The 17,969-nt window shown below is 39.2% G+C and overlaps 1 protein-coding gene across 11 annotated transcripts in view; it reads right to left on the minus strand.

The window, feature by feature from the left end:
* CIB2 (calcium and integrin binding family member 2) overlaps nt 1-17,969 on the minus strand; it is a 40,915-nt gene that overhangs the window by 16,278 nt on the left and 6,668 nt on the right. For 10 of the 11 annotated variants that reach the window (XM_010412362.3, XM_010412363.3, XM_019293557.2 and 7 more), the window contains one exon: nt 8,053-8,087. Coding sequence is in view for 2 of the 11 variants with exons in the window: in XM_039557593.1 (XP_039413527.1) it covers nt 8,053-8,087 (35 nt within the window). In the remaining 9 variants the exon portion in view is untranslated. Of the gene's footprint in view, nt 1-8,052; nt 11,006-17,969 lie in introns of those variants that run through there. The other variant, XM_019293562.3, reaches the window with a different exon arrangement.

Raw genomic sequence — 17,969 nt, forward strand, 5'->3', positions numbered from 1 at the left:
TTATCTAATATTAGATTTGTCTCTTTATAACATGCAATATCAACACAAAGTACACCTGTCACTTCTTGCTGACAGAATTCACTATCTTGTCAATCTATTTATACTGAAGTTCTGCCATACCCTTCAGCAGCTGAAAGAAGGATACTGTTTCCAACTCTAGACTAGACTCCGCTAGAGTTGTCTGGGAGACAGGCACTGGACACAGAAACGTGAAGGTAATTAACTGCAGATTTGAGGGCAGCTCTCATATCCTGTTTTCCTCCCAGCTAACTCTGCCATTAATTCACCAAATAAGTCAAAGATCTGTAGATGTAAGACCTTTCCACCTGAGTGGATTTCACACTAAAGCATCCAAATGAGTCTGTAGGAAGTGGCTCTGATCTAACTCTTGCAAACTAAATTACAGCAATAAAATACATCTTTCACATGCTTTTATCTGCAAGGATCCAGCAACTCTATTTGTAATAGCCTTATCACATGGCATGATTAACATTTATGACAGTGTAAAGGGCCATAAGATTTCTCTATACCCAACATATAGTATGCTGCACTTGCTCCATCATCCTTTGAAATAAAAAAAAACTCTAACCAACCGAACAACCACAAAATACAGTAACACCTCTTCCCACTGGAAGATCGTTGTGCTGAAAGGTTCTTCAGGGACACTATGTACTGTTTTATAATAAACCGGATTGCCAATATCAAATGCTGGACTTTGTAGAAAAAATAACAGACCTGCTTCAGCCTCTTAAACGGATGCCAAGAAAACCACCCATCACAAGGAACACAGTCCTTTGTGCAGGAATTCCACCAACACTCCCATTTGGTTGAATAACTTATGTTACATTTTGGCAAGGAAACAGTGCATGTCTGATCAATTACTCTGTAAGACAATGTAAAGCTCAGTAGACATTTGGGTTATTTACACCCATAATCCTCCTGCCTGTATGCAATACCTCACTACACCTTGTAGTGTTGTGCACTATGACAAATCCTGTGAGTCAGACTCAGTTACCAGTTCCCAAATGCTGCTCTCATTACTGACTGTTCTCTCACATCTCTCAATAACATTAATTACTAACTGCAAATAGAAAAGAAACAAAGCTCTGGTAGAGGCTCTGATACTTCTCCTGTTTTTGTAGAAGCAGAAGGCTCTTCAGGTGACCTGAACATATCAGAGCTGTTGTGACTTAGAGGAAAGGCTTCTTGTCATTTTACTCAGCATCCCCTTCACAAGAAGGATATCTGAAGACAACCTAAAGCTGCTTTCTCTATCTGTTCTAGACACAGAAACATTTATTTCTTGTCAGTCCTGTCTGAACACACGCAGATTTGGAAAAGTTGCCATTATCATACAGAGACCATCATGTATATTCAGAAGCCCAAGACCAACCTTACTGTCTTTGCAGCAGTAACTACTACAGATCCTGCAGCTGTATTTCCTTTAAAAGATTCTTCTGGATGCATGCAGAAGCATTTTCCCATTCCTGGATGTGCTCTCTTTGTCAGCAGGATTCCTTATTTACTTTGCATGGAAGTAGGAAAGGAAAAATTGGCAGCGTCTTCCCCGCCACAAACGAGAGTGGGAGGGAATGTGGTGATAAATTCAATGGCAAATTTCATTTACTTATGATGCTCTGTCCCCACAGGTGCTGGTATATGTTTATGCATCATGTACAACGTTCAAGGATTAAGGCTGTGATTCTGTATCACTTTAATCCAGTCTAAACCCAGACTGCTGATCTGCCCTTGCAGAAATTTGAAACCCACCAGGCACTCATGTCCCTTGTATAAGCACTAACACTTAAGAATGTGCAGTGAAGTTCGGGGATCTGATGTGTTTGAAAATATAGAAGTTTTCACAGTCAGCTCCTTGAGCTTACTGAAGCAGTTGCAACAGCAGTGGAAGAAAATGAGGGTTTAATTTTCTATTAAATTAATCAATAAAGTAAAGGCAGAACAAGACTTACCCCTGTAGAGAGCAGTAGTTTTAAAATCAACTCAGCTGCCCATCAACCAGTGAAAACAAAAAAAGCTGTGTTCAGAAAAAAAATCCTCAAAACAGTTTTCTCCCCACAGCCTACTTTTGATTGATGCTAACTTTCATTCTACCACTTTTTACATGGCAAAAAAGGTGGGTCAGAGTCTGTTCTCACTTCTCAAGGGTGAAGCATCCTGGAGTCAGCGAGGGTGACACTGTGGGTATTTGCTGGACACAGTTTGGGATGTCGCCAAACTTACAACAGAGCCTCCAGCTCTACCTGAATAGATCTGAAAAAAGATATTTCTAAGCTTACACCCTGCAGCAACCATTTAAGTTCACTATTGAGCTTTGGGAAGAAGTCAGACTGTACCCAAGGTCACCAGTGTGTGTGTTAAAACAAAACAGCTCTTCCTTGGCTTGGTGTGCATTCATCTCCACCATTAAATGTAGTGACAACACATTCTATAGCTGGCTGGGCTGCCTTTTTAACAGGCACACTGCTGAAAACAAAAGATAAAAGCTTGCAATGGCTCACTGATTAGAAATAAGTAAAGGCTTTAAAGTGGCCTTTAGAAATGAATAAACATCTCCCCAGTTCTGGTCCCACAGCAACAGTCACTTGATTTATGATGCAAGGGGAAAACATTTTTATTCAGCAATATATATCCTATTTATTCCTAAATAAAAGGGATGTATTCAAAGACTTGTACATTACAATCAAGACCACCTCAAAGAGTAAATTCTAGATTGCTCAGAATTGTTCTGCATGCTCAGAAAAGAAATAAAAAATGGCTTAACTAGAGCAGTGAAACCAGACAGTGAGTGCTGATGGACAGTCGCGCTAGGGGTTCACAGCAGCTGTGGTAAGATCTGACCACACACAGGACGGAATAACCTGTGCCAGCAGCAGGACCAGAAGTGCCCAGCTGCTGTTCAGCTGCAGTTCAGCTGCACTTTTGGTTATTCACCATAATCAGAGCTATAGGCTCCGGTCCAGATGCCAGAGCTGAACAGAACAGCTGGAGAAGGACTTTCTATAATACACAGAGAAGAATTCACCACTCCAGAGACAAGCAGGAAAACTGACAAGTCAACCCAAAGCCCTGGAAAGAGGCAGGTCTCAACAATCGGCCTGTCCAACCACCTGGAGACTGAGATGGCTAGAAGTAAAAGAAGCAACAACATTGAAGATGGGATTGCATGGAATGCAGGACAGAATGCACAAATGGGAACTGATTTACAATCCTTGCTACAGAGGCTCTAGCACTGTACTGATGCAAATCAGTGAACTGCACATGCTCTCTTGTCCTGCAGTGCTTTAATGGACAGATGGGGAACAGGGCCAGACAGACCAAAATCTACAAGTCTGCCACACAGGGAGAAAAAGCTGCTATAGCTCAAAGAGAAGGAGGTTCTTTAATCTGGGCCTGAAAACCTGAGGAAGGAAGGGCCTTTGGGGCTGTCAGCAACTGATAAAGAAAGTACTTTCAGGGTCTCAGATTTATGCCATACTTGCACAAACTGTTTTTGCAAGAACAAATGTAAAATGTTGCACATGATAACTGAGGCATAAATCTCTGTACTGCACCAATTCCTTAGTGAATTATTGCTTCCAAGGATTGCAAGAGGTTAGAATAGTCTATTAGAGAAGGGGGGGTCTACCATGTGAAGCAAAATGACAGGAAACATGATACAAGGAAATACAGACAGAAACTGAAACCACAACTCACTAAATCGCCACAGTTCAACAAACAGATAAAGAACAGAGAGCAATGAGAAACACAAGCAGGAAGAGTTGAAAGCTGAAGGAATTCTGTTACTGATATGCCTTGTCCCTTTTATGTTTTCCACTTAAGTTATTTTCATTGTATCAATAAAATACAATAACTGGACACAGAAATCAGATTTATAAAAAGGCAGCATAAGATGAGAAAAAGTGGATAGATGAGTCTTTTGCTAGTTTTTAGTTAGCATGTAAAATATTTATTCATCTTTGCAATTCAAAATGAAGCAGCACAAATTAATTCAAAAATAATTCAAAAGAATACTAGATAAATATCCTCCCAAATCATCTGCAGTAAAATTTAAAAGAAATTGCAATAAATGCTTTTGGCAGACAATTTATAATACATTTATTCTAAGTCTAGTCATAGCTAGGAAACCTCTGACTTTCAGTACATGTACTCTACTGTTCCCAGAATTATGTGATGCATACTAAGTATAGATAAAAACACTTTATAATGTTTTCCCTTCCTTGAAGCAGCACTCAAAGCCCTGCTCACGGGCCTCTTTTCTGCTGGGGATTCAAAGAATCACAGAAGGACTGAGGTTGCAAGGAACTCCTGGAGATGATCTGGTCCAACCTGCTGCCCAGCAAGGGCACCTGGAGCAGGCTGCCACATGCAGATGGGTTTTGAGTATCTCCAAGGCTGGAGACTCCACAACCTCTCTGGGCAGCCTGTTCAGCGCTTGGTCACCCTCACAGTGTTTCCGTATGTTCAGCCAGAACTTCCTGTGTTTCTGTCTGTACCCACCACCCCTTTTCCTGGCACAAGCATCTGTCTCCTTTGCACCCTCCTGATCTCAGCTCTCTCAGCCTTTCCTCACATGAGAGAGTCCTCAGTCCTTTATGGCCTCAGTCCTCTCAATGGCCCTTTGCCAGACCCTGGAGCAGCTCCTTATTTCTCCTGTACTGGGGAGCCCAGAACAGGACACAGTACACCAGCACTCCAGACAGATCAACGCTGGCAGGGATCCTGTCCTCTCAGAAGCCTTAGCAAAACAGGTACAATCTGACTAAAATATAATATAGGAAAAGTTTATCAAACAGAAATGCAGGAACTGCCTATAAGTCTTTTTTTTTTTTCATTCACAGAGGATGCAGAAACATTTTTAACAACAAGAATAGTAACATAATTAACAAGATCAATAGTCGCTTCAGGATATATGTTCTTCGTGTATGTAGTTTCTTGCCTAAAACTCAGGAAAATTCCCAAGGGTATAGAGTTCCCCTCAACTTCATTCTTTTGGCTGGTGTTTTTTCCCACAAAGCTGACATAGGGCAAGTCCCCGTTTCTGCATACAAAACTTCAAACTCTTTAAAAGAAAAAGAGGAGCTGTGTTCTAACTCCTCCTTCCATTTATGTAGCAAGTTGCTCTACAGGCAGCTGCATCCCAAGCAGTTTGCTGCATTTGTGCCCTTATAAGGAAGCTTTGCAGACACTCGAAGGAAACCACTGCTTAATTCTCTGGCAGATTTCAGATTTAAAATCCAGCATTTGGGTGGATTAGCTACAAGGGCTCCTCTCACCTCACCTTTCATCCATCAAGAACAAGCCAAGGAACAGACAGAGAAGAGAAGGCAACAGAAGAATTAATTTTCTTCTACAAAAAGGTTCAAAGGTTTGCTGACATCCCAGCCAGTGTCCAGCTTGATCATTTAGTGCCATACTCCTCTGGCAGTTGTCTAACTAGGTTAAGTCCATTTCAAGTAATACTTTGTGCTTTTTGGCTAGGACAGATATCCAGGAACACCTGCGTTTGAATGCTTGTTTGGGTGCCAAACAGTACCAGTCTACTGAGAGAAGCAGAAACAGATGGGCTGGTGAGCCGATAAGCATTATTGCTGGAGTAAAAGCTTGTCTGCCAGAAAATCAGATTTGTAACACTGAGTAAGAGAAATAATGCCTTATAAGAGACAACCTAGCCATTTACAATCACAAGAGAGACACGTTATACAAACAGATTCATTGCTATGACTAAAGTGGTTTTCCAACTTTTCTTCATGTCATTTTTTTCTTTTTATTCCTGTTCCTCTCTACAGGATGTTTTCCAGGATAACAAATCTTTTTTGAATGGTGATGCCCAAAACTGGACAGTCTACTCCTACTGAGGTCCCAGTACAGCTGACTGGAATTCTCCCATTTTATAAACACTGCTGACGCTAATGCATCGTAGAAATTAATTTCCCTTTTTTGCAAGAGCATTGCGGGGGTGGTGTTGTTAAAATTATGCTCACTTTGCTTAGATCACTAACCCCCAGCCCATTTTTTTTAATACACTGCATTCTGCACTTGCAAATTTTTCCTCAGTTCTTAGGACTTGAGTGTGTGAATTTCCTTTTATTCACTTTGACTCTAGTAATTTCTCTAACGTACTGAGTACTGCTGAAAAAGCTAATCTTGATCTTCATAGCATCTGCAACTCTCTTTTCCTCAATACTTCTTACCATTCTCACCAATCTTCTATGTTCAGGAGTACCTTGACCAAGAGGTCAGTGCACTTACACAAGTAGAAAAGGACTAACACAAACTGGAATATGCAAAAGCCTTTACCAAAATAAAGATATGTTGCAGCTGCTTCTTTTCTCTGGTTTACAAAAGCAGACACTCACAGGAAGATTTGCTTTTAACAAATCCACAGTGGCTGCCTCTGAGCATGTATTAACTTACAGTCTGATTGTCTACCAGTGTGTTCTGGCATCTTTCCACACAGAAAAGTTGTGTCCTGAAGCTGCACACACTGGTCTCATTTCCACACTCTCCTTAAGAAAACTGGGGCATGTTTTCAAAGGCCTAACACCACCAAAGCAATCAGTAACAGCTCTAAAAATTTGTCAGCTGTCCTATGAGTATTTTAGATAATGTTTTGAGTCAGTGATAACGTAAGTATGTCTACAATAGCCAGCATTCTTGAATATGTTCTTGCCCTGGGCCCATGACTAAATGCTTGCAGCTGTGATCGGCACTTCCCAAAATTAACCATCTTTAATAAATACTTAGGAATGTGTTTAGGTTTTCTGGTGATAAACAGCTATCAAACACCAATAGTGAGCTATGGTTTCTATTTTTCTCTTTTACCAGGCACTCTTGCCTCTGGCGCAGTCTTACTTTATATTTTTTCCTAGATCCATTTTCAGCATTTTGTGAAAATTTTCTCTTCACTTTAAATTAAGAAGTTATATTATTTTCTAATAATTTGCAAATTATCCACACTCAGATTACTAATCAAAAGAATGTGTCCTCAATCCCTCTGACCACAGCCTGCATTTATGTTGACTTAAGCTGATGCTGACACTAAAGCCTTGCACAGTGTGTAAGTCAATCTAAGACCTTACTGGTAGGGAGACGCTAAGTCTTGCTCTCCTCTCCTTTCCTCATTTTCAGTTGCATTTTCTTGCTCTGGCTCTTATGCCAGCTTTGGAACTCATCTGATCCTTCAGAGAGCTGATTCAGCTTATTAAACCAGCAGAAAATAGATTTACTGTTGTTTGGGGTTTTGATGGGCTACTTTCCCTGTAGGGACAGATAAAAACACTTAGCTTATTTCACCTAATTGCAATCTCATGCTGGTTTACATCAGTTTATAGCAATTTAAATTGAAGCTGCCATATTAATCCCTTCATTCCCATCTACACAACAGTACCTCTTCCTCACTAACGGTCATTAACAGTCATGCAAATGGATGGTGAGCCAGACAGGGCTTTCTTTTTTTCTTTTCGTAAGGTTGCTCCTTGCTGGATCATCTCACTGAACTCAGCAGCTGCACAAGAAATTCAGTTGAGCCTAAAAAAGGACTGGACGTGCACTTCTTCCATCTCACCCCTGTGAGTATCTTGCAGTGCATAAATAAGTGCCCAGCAGTACCTGGCTGCCCCTTCAATGAGACAGAGAGATTCTAAATCAGTAAGTGCTAATTAACCAGGGGGTAATAACCCATTTTATTCCTGCTCAGTAAAATTTCACCTCAGATATGTAGAAACACCTCTGGATTCTACACTGACTGTAGGACGTGCCCTCACTGGTATCACTGAGCAGAAAAGCAGCAAATCCCTTTCATACAAGTCACTGGCTCAACCCTAAAAAAGTCTATGATATTCACCTTAAGCTAATCACCACCATCAATCTCCTTATGACAATTACACATTATAAGTGTATCTTAAGTCAAATCCTATTCTCATTGGTTCCTACAGAATAACTGGCTTTATCTGGTTTCCTCACATGCCAGATAAAAAGATTTAGCCTCTTCCACATGGATCACAAATGAGAAGTTTAAAACAATTTACTTACCGAAGGATTTCCTTCCGAGTGAAGAACGTGCAATCCTGTTAAAGAAACAAAATGTGTCATTGTACTGCAGAAATATCAAAAACAATTGCAAAGAATTATTTCTCAAGCTTTTGGAAGGAAACTCAGATCTGACAGAGAAACGTTAAAGATGCCATTTGGGTGCCATCTACTTTTCACTCAGAAAGCAATATACACTATAAAATAACAGAAATATTCCAAGGACAGGCCTATCAGTGAAAAAGAAGATATTGGCAATGTGATAGTTCAGGAGGAAAAAAAAACCAGGTTGCTGAGACACTTCTCCAATGTGGAATAACCAGACCAGAAACAAAATTAAATCCAAAAAATAAGGTATATGCCAAAAGTATTCAATAAATGAATATGGAAAACTATAAACAACAAATAGATGACAAAAACCGTCTTCTAACTTGAAGTATCCCCCTACTAGAGAAAACTGGTTTAATAATAAAATTATGTGGTTATTTTTTAGTTATTAACTCTTTTTGCTAACTATCAGTTTGCACTATGGTCACTTTGGTGAAGGCCGCAAACTCCTCTATATTAGGAGCAGGGATAAACAGACAGCCCCTGCTCTGAACAGCAAAAAACTATCCAGCTCTCTCTGTGCTGTCACAGAGTTAGAAATAACTTACTAAAATGCAAAGTAGAGCTTGCTGAACATGAGAGAAGAGCATACAAGCACTTGCATTCTAAATGGCTCTGTGATGTGATTGAATGTACACTGGTTTAATTCACTTCATGAACAGCTGTGTCATACTAGAATTCAAATACTTCACCAAAGAACCAGAACATGAGCAGTGGAAGAGTTTGCATTTCATGCATTTCTACATCAGTCACAAAAAAAGTAATGATTTCAGGGGCTGTGAGGAAACATAATAATCAGTCCTATCCCATTCAAAAATAATCCCCTAACCTCCACTATCTTACCTAGCATGCACTTAATGGAAATTCTGCCCTTCATCCAAGACTAGGAACACTAGTAGTAATGAAATATTTGATAATCAGTTGAGAACATATTCATCAATTTAGAGAATATGCAACTTGATCTCAGAGCCAGCTCGTGAGAGTATATATAGAGGGAACAACCACCAACACAGAAAATTCTTCCTGATTATGTGATGTGATGTGGCAAGGCATTTGCCTAACAATTCAGCTCTGTAGTTTTCCCCCTTTAATGTAAAGATACTTAGAATATATCATCTTTGAAAATCAGCTTGTGACAAGATGACAATATCACACTTGGTAAGTCATACTTAAAGGGTACAAACAACTACTTTGACTCTCCCAGTCCTGCTCTTCAAACAGTGAAAAGTATTTATTTCCCAAGCTGAGACTCATTTGGGCTAAATGCCTGCTTCTTCCAAGGAGGGGAGAAGCAAAGGATCCCAGCTGGCTGAAACAAACAGCCCGTCTCAGGTGTCCAGGAACACTATCAGTCCCACAGGGTATCAATTATTGAGCTGACTTGCTCTCCTCCATCCAAAGTGGCAGGAGCAGCAGCTCTTCCTTCAGTGGATTGTGCAGTTACAGAACCCAGGAGGAAGCACCTTGGGAGCTGCTGACATTGATGTCACATTGTCTGGAACTGCACAAAGTGACACTGGAGCCAGGTGCTCAAGTCTTCCTTAATTCCACACAATCAACACAGTCAAACTGTCACTTAAGGATGCTTCATTTACTAAGAAAGGGCAGGTGTAATCTCGCAAATAATTGTAATGCTCTCAGCAGCAACCATGTGTCACTATACAGGCTGGGGAAAACAGCCAGCCACTTAACTAGAAGGGTGACAGGGAAGCGATACACAAATGGAGACAAAGATTAAAAAGAAAAGTTACCCTTTGCCTTGTAGAAGTCCTGCAAAATGCTATGGAAGACAAATTAGGAGGTCAAATAATTAACCATTTTTGCTGACAGTCCACACATTTTTTTATATTTTATTCTGAGTTGCTTCATGACATTGACAACACTGCTGCCTGCCTGTTTTTTAATCAACAAAATTTTTACTACTATAATCTAAACCCCAATAATATTGAAAACCTCTACAGCAGAAGTAGTTGCAACTATCTGCCTGACCACTGTTACTGACAGCACTATTCCAAGCACGCCTGCCAATTGCATGGAATTGTCAGGGATGAGGGACGTCAAAAAAAAATTTAAGAGTGGTCTCACTCTTAAGAGAGATCTTAAAGCTACTCAGGGTCAAAGTACCACAAATTCATTGTGACCTGGCCTCTACTTCTGATCCAGCCAGATGATACCACTTATGAAAGGATTTACCATTAAAAAGCCTGTCTGGTAGCAAATGGCAATTGCAAAAGCCACAGCCCCACGTGACCTCTGATAGAGAAGTCCAGCCATCCCTCTTGCTCCTCCCACCTTCTTATTTCTGCCTTTTCCTTTATGCAGACTTCACCTTGATGAACAGAATAACTGCATCAGAGAACTCTGAAGGAAGGAACTAATGTGTTTGTAAATGAAATAATGGATGTCTTTCCAGCTTGGATCATTTCCTTTTAGTGACTTAGAATATAGTGCTGGCAGTGCTGGTACAAGAGATGAAGGTGAATCAAGTATCGATCAATGGCAGGAAAGAGGGTGCAGAACTGACTTTTTTCCTTTTTTTTTTTTTTTTTTTTTTTGGAAAGCACAGCCCTCATTTGGATTAAAATCATGATGGAAAAGAGGTCTAAATAACATAATTACATTTTATAGTTGCTGCAACTTCAGCAATTTAATTCCAATTTAATTAAAGACTTTTGACCAAAGAAACATGGAGGTGAATTGTCGGAAAGGAAAAAAAAGTCTGACAACTCCGGCGAGAGGAGAAATTGCAGTCCAAAACCAATGTGGTTGATAAGAGCAAACTCCGTTTATTAGCAATCCAGAGGCACTTATATAGTAGACCAGCTTGTTAACTCTTAAGTGGCTTAAAACTTATCAAAGCACATTTCTACTTCTACATAATTGGACTTACATTGGCAAGCTTCTACGGTTATGTTATGATTAAAAGAATTCAGAGTTCACCTCCCCTTCTCCAGGTCTTATCTACACAGCCGTAAATCTTCAAAACTCCCTTTTTGTTCCCAGCCCTGTTTTTTTCACACAGGGATTTTCTCATGGAGAGATTTTCTCACACACAGGCCTTTTGCTTGCAGGCCTATTGCTTGTATAGTTCTTTTATTGATCCCATAATTCTATCAGTGATCCATGCCCCTGATCCTCTAACCGAATGCCAACAGTGAATCATCCAATTTTCTTCTGGCTACTTCATTCATACAGAAAATACACAACGAAGGACAGTAAATAGTAAATTAACATGTTAAATTCACTCTCTCATAAGGAAAGGTGAAGTGGGCTGTGGAATGCATTTGTCATTTATGCACAGAACTTTCATTTTCCTGCAAGCCAGAGGTATCATGGAACACATTTGTTATTTTGTGGACTGTATTTGGGTTTGCTATGAACCCAAAAAGCAACTTGTCTGGTCTGTTTGGACACTAAAGCAACTGGGAGTCCCCCTAGAAAAGCACAAACTAAATACTGAACAAATAAACATTACCAGAGTTTTCATAATTCTTATTAGTTCAACAGTTCTGGCAAGAATTGATCCTGGGAATCATTGCCTTTATTTCTAGTGGGATACACAGGCCTGTGAAAGGCTTCTGCTAACAGCAGGGCCCTGGGGATTTTAGCCTGTTTAGAACAGAGGCTCTGCCTTGACAGGTCACCTATTCCAGCCCCTGAGAACATACATGCCCCTTTTCCAAGATCAACTGTCCCACTCGGTCTATCCTTGTGCCCTTAATAACCAAGTTCATTAGAAGTCCAACGTGGGATCACTGATGGCTGTTTGGAGGTAAGATACTAAAATCTGCAATTATCTACTTAACGTCTTATAGCAAAGTGAATAAAATCAAGTATACAGAAAATAAATTTCCCGTTGATTTTCATGAGATCATGACCTTGTATAATCAGACCTGATTCTCAAATTTAGTGTTTAGATAGCTTAACTGCTTCTTAAAGTACTTGGAAGAGAGAAGAGGCAGACAGCTGGTGTATTTAGGTTCCATGGGTAGCTTGGCTCATGGCTGGTATTGGGACTTTCTGCAAGTCACTCAGCATTGCTTGTAAAGCACAGTTAACGATCTCTGCTCTTAAAACTCATTTTTATAGAAGAGCAGCACGCACATGCTGTTAGTTTTATTCTTTTATTTCCTATGTCAGATGAATGAAGATTTAGGACAGAACAGACTGAAATATGGTGGTCCACCACCTTCTCCACTTGTCTGTAGGACTTTACTGCAAACTCCTAGGTTGGTTCTGCTTCACATTGATTTCTACAGTGATTAGGACAAAAATAGGGAGAGACAGAGAACTGCGCTGACAATGCTGCTGCTTAACTCACTGTAGTGTCCATACCCAGCAGGAGGTGTGGCTCCACCCTCTGCCCACACGTCAGCTCTTCTGGGGGATGGGATTGCCAATTCCCGAGGGCAGCACACAGCTTATGAATGGCAGCAGAGCCCAGTGAATGGGAGGTGACCAATCGCCACTTCCAGAAACAAGTATTGTGCATAAAGCACAGCTCTGAAATAAAGCTAATTTCATGGGGGTATGCAAAACACTTCACTACAGAACAAAAACTGGAGAAATGAACAACGGAATGAAAGAATAGAAATATTCAAGTATGCTGTGAAACAGTATTTCTTAAAGCCATTAAATGCATATTTCTCTTCTAAGGCAATACATATATATTCTGCTTTATATATGTATAGTTTCATAAGGTCAGGTTTATTCTGATCCTGCAACAGCTTCATTGGAAAGTTTTATAAATAAGAAAATAATATAAATCAGTCTTACACAATCAGTGCAAATTAAAAAAAAAAGTCTCAAACAAAAGCCAGCAAACTACAGATAATGCAGACAACTGTAAACCTTATAGCTATCTGAGAGACCAGCTCTTAAAAAATATTAACTACTGGATGCTGCAGCACTTTAAAATGTAATATTTCAAGCAAATTACTTCTGAGGTTTCATTTTGAAAATCACAAATGATGTTTTGTACTGTGCCAAAGTACAAAATACGTGTAAGAGCATTTAATCAAAACACCATTAAAACATCATCCTGTGAAGCAACCAAGAATCTGGTACCAGACAGAAGCAAATGAACTTTCATTTAAGATCTATTATTAACTCTATTCTGGTAGTGTTTTACAAATGCAATACTTTTATTCTACATTCCATACAACTAAGACTGGCATAGAATTGTGCAAGACTGAGTCAGACAGATTTTTACATATTTTCATCACTGTGAGTGTATGAAGAGTTAACAGAGTTAATGAGTTAAAAATGCTGTTTGCATCAGACCACCAATGAAAAATTTACCATACAGCTCATGTTTATTTGTCATCATATATACCTTACAATTACCCCCAGCCAACCAAAACACCCACTGAGTTTCAGAAGGAAAAAATCTGCAGCTGTAAGAAGCAGTCTATATATTCATACTGCAACAGGGAAGTAAAAACAAGTCAGACTTCAGCAAGGACTGAGAAGAAGCAAACTGCCAACTAAAGTAATTTCACTCAATCTATATATCCACCAAATGGTAACGTGAAACCAGAACCTGACCAAAGGATATTTTCACAAAAAACTTGCTCCATTATTATGCTACTTTTACTTGCATAGTAACAGCAATAATCTATCAAGTGGAAAATACTTTTTGCAGAAGATCCTGGGGAATCTGCGAATGCACTTTTTGTATTCTTGCAAAGGGTTAATTTTCCAAGACCATGGATGAAGTCAAGCATGGCTTTTTAAAAGAGAGCTTGATGAACTTGTTTTACTTTACAAATGGTGTTTCTTGACAGATCATAACATAACTTGTTTCATCTGGTTTTGCATAATTCTCATGAAATACAGTTGAATTGCACTTTGGCTTCAATTTTGATAAAAGGAAAAAAGTGAGCTCTGTAATGGAGAAATTCTTGTGTAAAAGAAGCCAGTCATTATTTCATTACAGTACATATAGTACTGTATTGTATTGCAATATTGCCTATAAGACTGCCAGGGTAAACATCAGTTTTGAGACTGCATTAAATAATGCAAAGTAAATAATACCACTAATGAACAAATACAAATGACTAGCAATAAAATCAGTAATATGCCCTATAATCTCTAGGTTCCATAAGGGAAAAAAACCCTAAACAAACAAAAAAGAAGAACCACTGAATTTGTATCCAATTCAGATCCCTTATTCAAGTAATCCCAGAAAAGGGAATGAGATTGACTGAACAGTGCAGGAGTTTGTCCATAGCCCAAGTGCAGTTTCCTACTCAATACAATCTGCATTTCCTACTCAATACAATCGTTTTTCAGTTAGAAATGCTGTGCATTGAGGTGAATATATGGCTCTGATGTTGCTTTACTGCATACCTGTATTTTCCATTGCTTCAAGCATCTCTACACAGCATCACTCAAGACCCCCTAAAATTTCAGTTCATTTTCTTTTCTCAATATGAGACTTGACCAAAATCTGTAGGCAACTTTTAAAACCTTTATTTTAAAATGTTCGTTTATTACAATGAAATCCATCTTTCTTGCCTATCAATACTCACCTTTTCCCTCACCAGATCTTGGTTAGATTTCACATTTTCTGTATAAAAAAACCTCAACAAACAACCAAAACCCCCATGCACAAAACCCCCAAAAAACCACAACCAGAACTCTAAGGGCATAAGAATCATCAATGCCCAGTAAAATTCCTTTTCTTACAAGGCCAGCACTTTAAATGACGTGAATCTCTATGAGCAAACCAGTGCTAGCAAAAGCCTAATTTGCAGAACAATTCACTAATCTTATGAAAATGTAAAGAGGTGCCAACTAGAACACTATCGTAATAACAGGTGATATGATCTTAACAGCAGATGCTACGGCAAGGTGTTAGACTGGAAAGCTGCAAATCTCCCTTCTTTAATTTGCCTCTACCTACTTTGATTTTAAAGAAAAGCTGAAAGGTTTAGTATTATCAAGTTCTGTTAGAGGTCTCTTTTACAGTTTCAACTGGCTACCCATCACGAGTCTTAATAAAGAGCACTTAAAAAATTTGTCCACCGACAATACTGAGGTCATCCCTGTGGGTGACCAGATTTACAACTCTTTAATTTAAATTTAAAGGTACTGCTAAAAAGTGGCTCTTCAATATCACATTTACAGGCAAAAAAGGTGCATACACATGCTTTTCAGAAAGCTTTAGATAAATCAAACATATTTATTTTATTTCATTAATATCATACTAATGATCTGAGATTTATGTACGCTAGTTCTTCAAGCAGGTGATTTTTCTGCAGCTTAATCTCCACTCTCTAAAGTCAAAGCCACTTGCACAGGTTTTACCATACTTTAAGCCCATAAAGTCCTCACTTTTCCATCTCATAGTGTTTTCTATGGAACAAGCACGTAAAACATAATGAATTTTTAAAAAATTATAAAAATCTTCCTCCTGAAACAATATTTAGCTGTTATAAGCACAAAGCAATTTGTGCTAAAGACAGAAATAGCAGAAGTTACAACTGGATAATACAATGTCCAGAAATATATTTCAGTAAAGAAATTATAGGTCTAACCATGAGGTGAGTGAGGTTTTGAACAGTCTTCCAACAGGAACTGGGAGGAAGTAAAAAACCAAGATATATTTCACAAGAAAGACTGACTCTTTTGCTTCTGCATGCTGATACTATGAACACTGTACCCTGGACTACTACTGTAAGGAGTACAGTACTAACTCACAGACACATAAATCCACAAGAAACTGTTTAAGGGGAAAAAAAAAAAAAAAAAAGATCCATTTATAAAAGCAATTTATATGTAGAACCCTTCCTGGTCACTGGGGTACAGATGTGAACAACAGACTGTTGCAAAGTGGACTGGTACACAGTGTTTTACTTTGGCCCAGGGTTTAGAGGCCCTGGTAACTTAGTGCTGGCCCAAGACATGAAAAACCTGCATTAAAAAAATTATGGAAACATTGCCGCATTCTTCTCTTTTCTATTCTGAAGAAATTCCACGAATGAGAAACAGGCAGGTAAGATGGCAAACTCCAAATCAAATAGCTCCACTTGTGTTACACAAACTGCCTTCTCCGCCAGGATGCAGTGGAGATGCAAGAGCTCTCTGTGTGGGTGGCTCCAGCAGTCAGCCCAGGATCTTTTTGTTTAAAAGACTCAAGAGGGATGCAGAACTAATGGATCAGAGGCAAATCACCATCAAAATGACATCTTTGTCTGATTCTTCGGAGCATGAGGCTAACGTTCCTTCCTAACAAATTCAGCAGGTCAGTTATTGTCCTGAAACCTGTTATTTTATGGTACTTTCCAAATATAACAAGTGCTATTATCAGGCAAAAATTAGCTCTGCACTAATGAACTGCAAGTCTGCCTGTAACAGAGAAATCCCAAAGGCGACTCAATCCACTGGGCCCAACTCCTGCCAGGCTTCGAGATCAATTACCCAGCATTATGAAAGGCAGGGGCTGCAGAAGCCATTAGAGAGAGGCAATTTCTACATGAAGAGCACTGAATTAGGGATGACATTTCAGCTCTTGCATTTGCCAGTTTATGTCAAGAAGATAACATTAATTACATTTGGATTTTGTTTTGTTTTGCTGCAGTTGTGCTCTGTTCTGTGTTCACTTTTATTGTTAGTAGGAAGACAGACACTGGTGCTTTACAGAGCTTTGATTTCTCTCTTGCCTATCCAGCAGGAATGTGAAAAAGCTTTTTTGGATCTTGGACTGTTAAGTCTAAGACCATTAGCTTAGATTAATACATTACAGACTGCTGGTGAGAAGCATGACAAAGTGGTAATTAAAGAAGGTCCATTGTCACGTTTCCTACAATGACAAAAAAAGACTAGGTATTTATAAAATCATTTAATTTGTGCCTTATTTTCAGCATGGGATAATGGTTCAAGGCATTTTAGCATATACACCTGGCCTCACTCTGTGGCTCAATATTTACACCTGTGACAAGTCCATGCTAGAACCAACTTGAAATAAAATTAGTAACTAAATTTATAGTTTCTATCTCAATGGCTTTCATCAAAGATCACAAGGGTAAAATGTTATTAAGTTACCCAGTCCCTTGAGGGTCTGCGTCTGTCCATTGGTTATCACAAGATAAACTAAATCTTGATCTCCTGTGCTGCTAACTCAATGCTTGTCACTTCATGTAGGAGAACAGAGCAATGCAGCCAGCCTGGCTGCCTCTCTTAAGTAGTCAGCTGCCTCCTTCTTTGGCACACTTCTACTCAATGCTTTGCCTCACTGTATTTTCAGAAACTTGTTCAAGATGCCCACTGTGCACAGAACTTCCTGCAATCCATTTCAGTGAGATTTGCAGTGTGCTGAAACATGACTAAAACCTGGCAATTCTTTTTTTTTTTTTTTCCCCTATTTAAAAGCAGTTGATTCAATGTTAAGTAAATAAAGAAGTACCAAGTTACTCCTGACATAAATGCACACTTACTTATGTTCAGGTAAGAAACTGCTTTCCAGGAGTGGATGCAAGCATAACGACACCTATCCTGGGATTACGTTAAGCCTATTTCTGTGACTTATCCTTAGAAGTGAATTTAGACAAGACCTCTTTTTTTCCTTTCTACTCTATTGTCAGCAAAGGCATCAGGGAGAGAAGGTGCTACACTTTTGTCAAGCTAGTCACAATCTTTATTCTGCTTCCTAGTTCAGACATTGAGGATGTGACTCTTCTCCCTCTATATAGAGAGGGAATTAAATGAGTATATTCAACAACCCAGCCTTAGAATATTATTACAGCTGCTGGAAGGAGCAGTAGAATATATGCATGTAGGTTACAAAGGAAGCTTTCAATTATATTAGA

The sequence above is a fragment of the Corvus cornix genome, chromosome 10 (assembly GCF_000738735.6).
Source record: "Corvus cornix cornix isolate S_Up_H32 chromosome 10, ASM73873v5, whole genome shotgun sequence".
Taxonomy (NCBI): domain Eukaryota; kingdom Metazoa; phylum Chordata; class Aves; order Passeriformes; family Corvidae; genus Corvus; species Corvus cornix.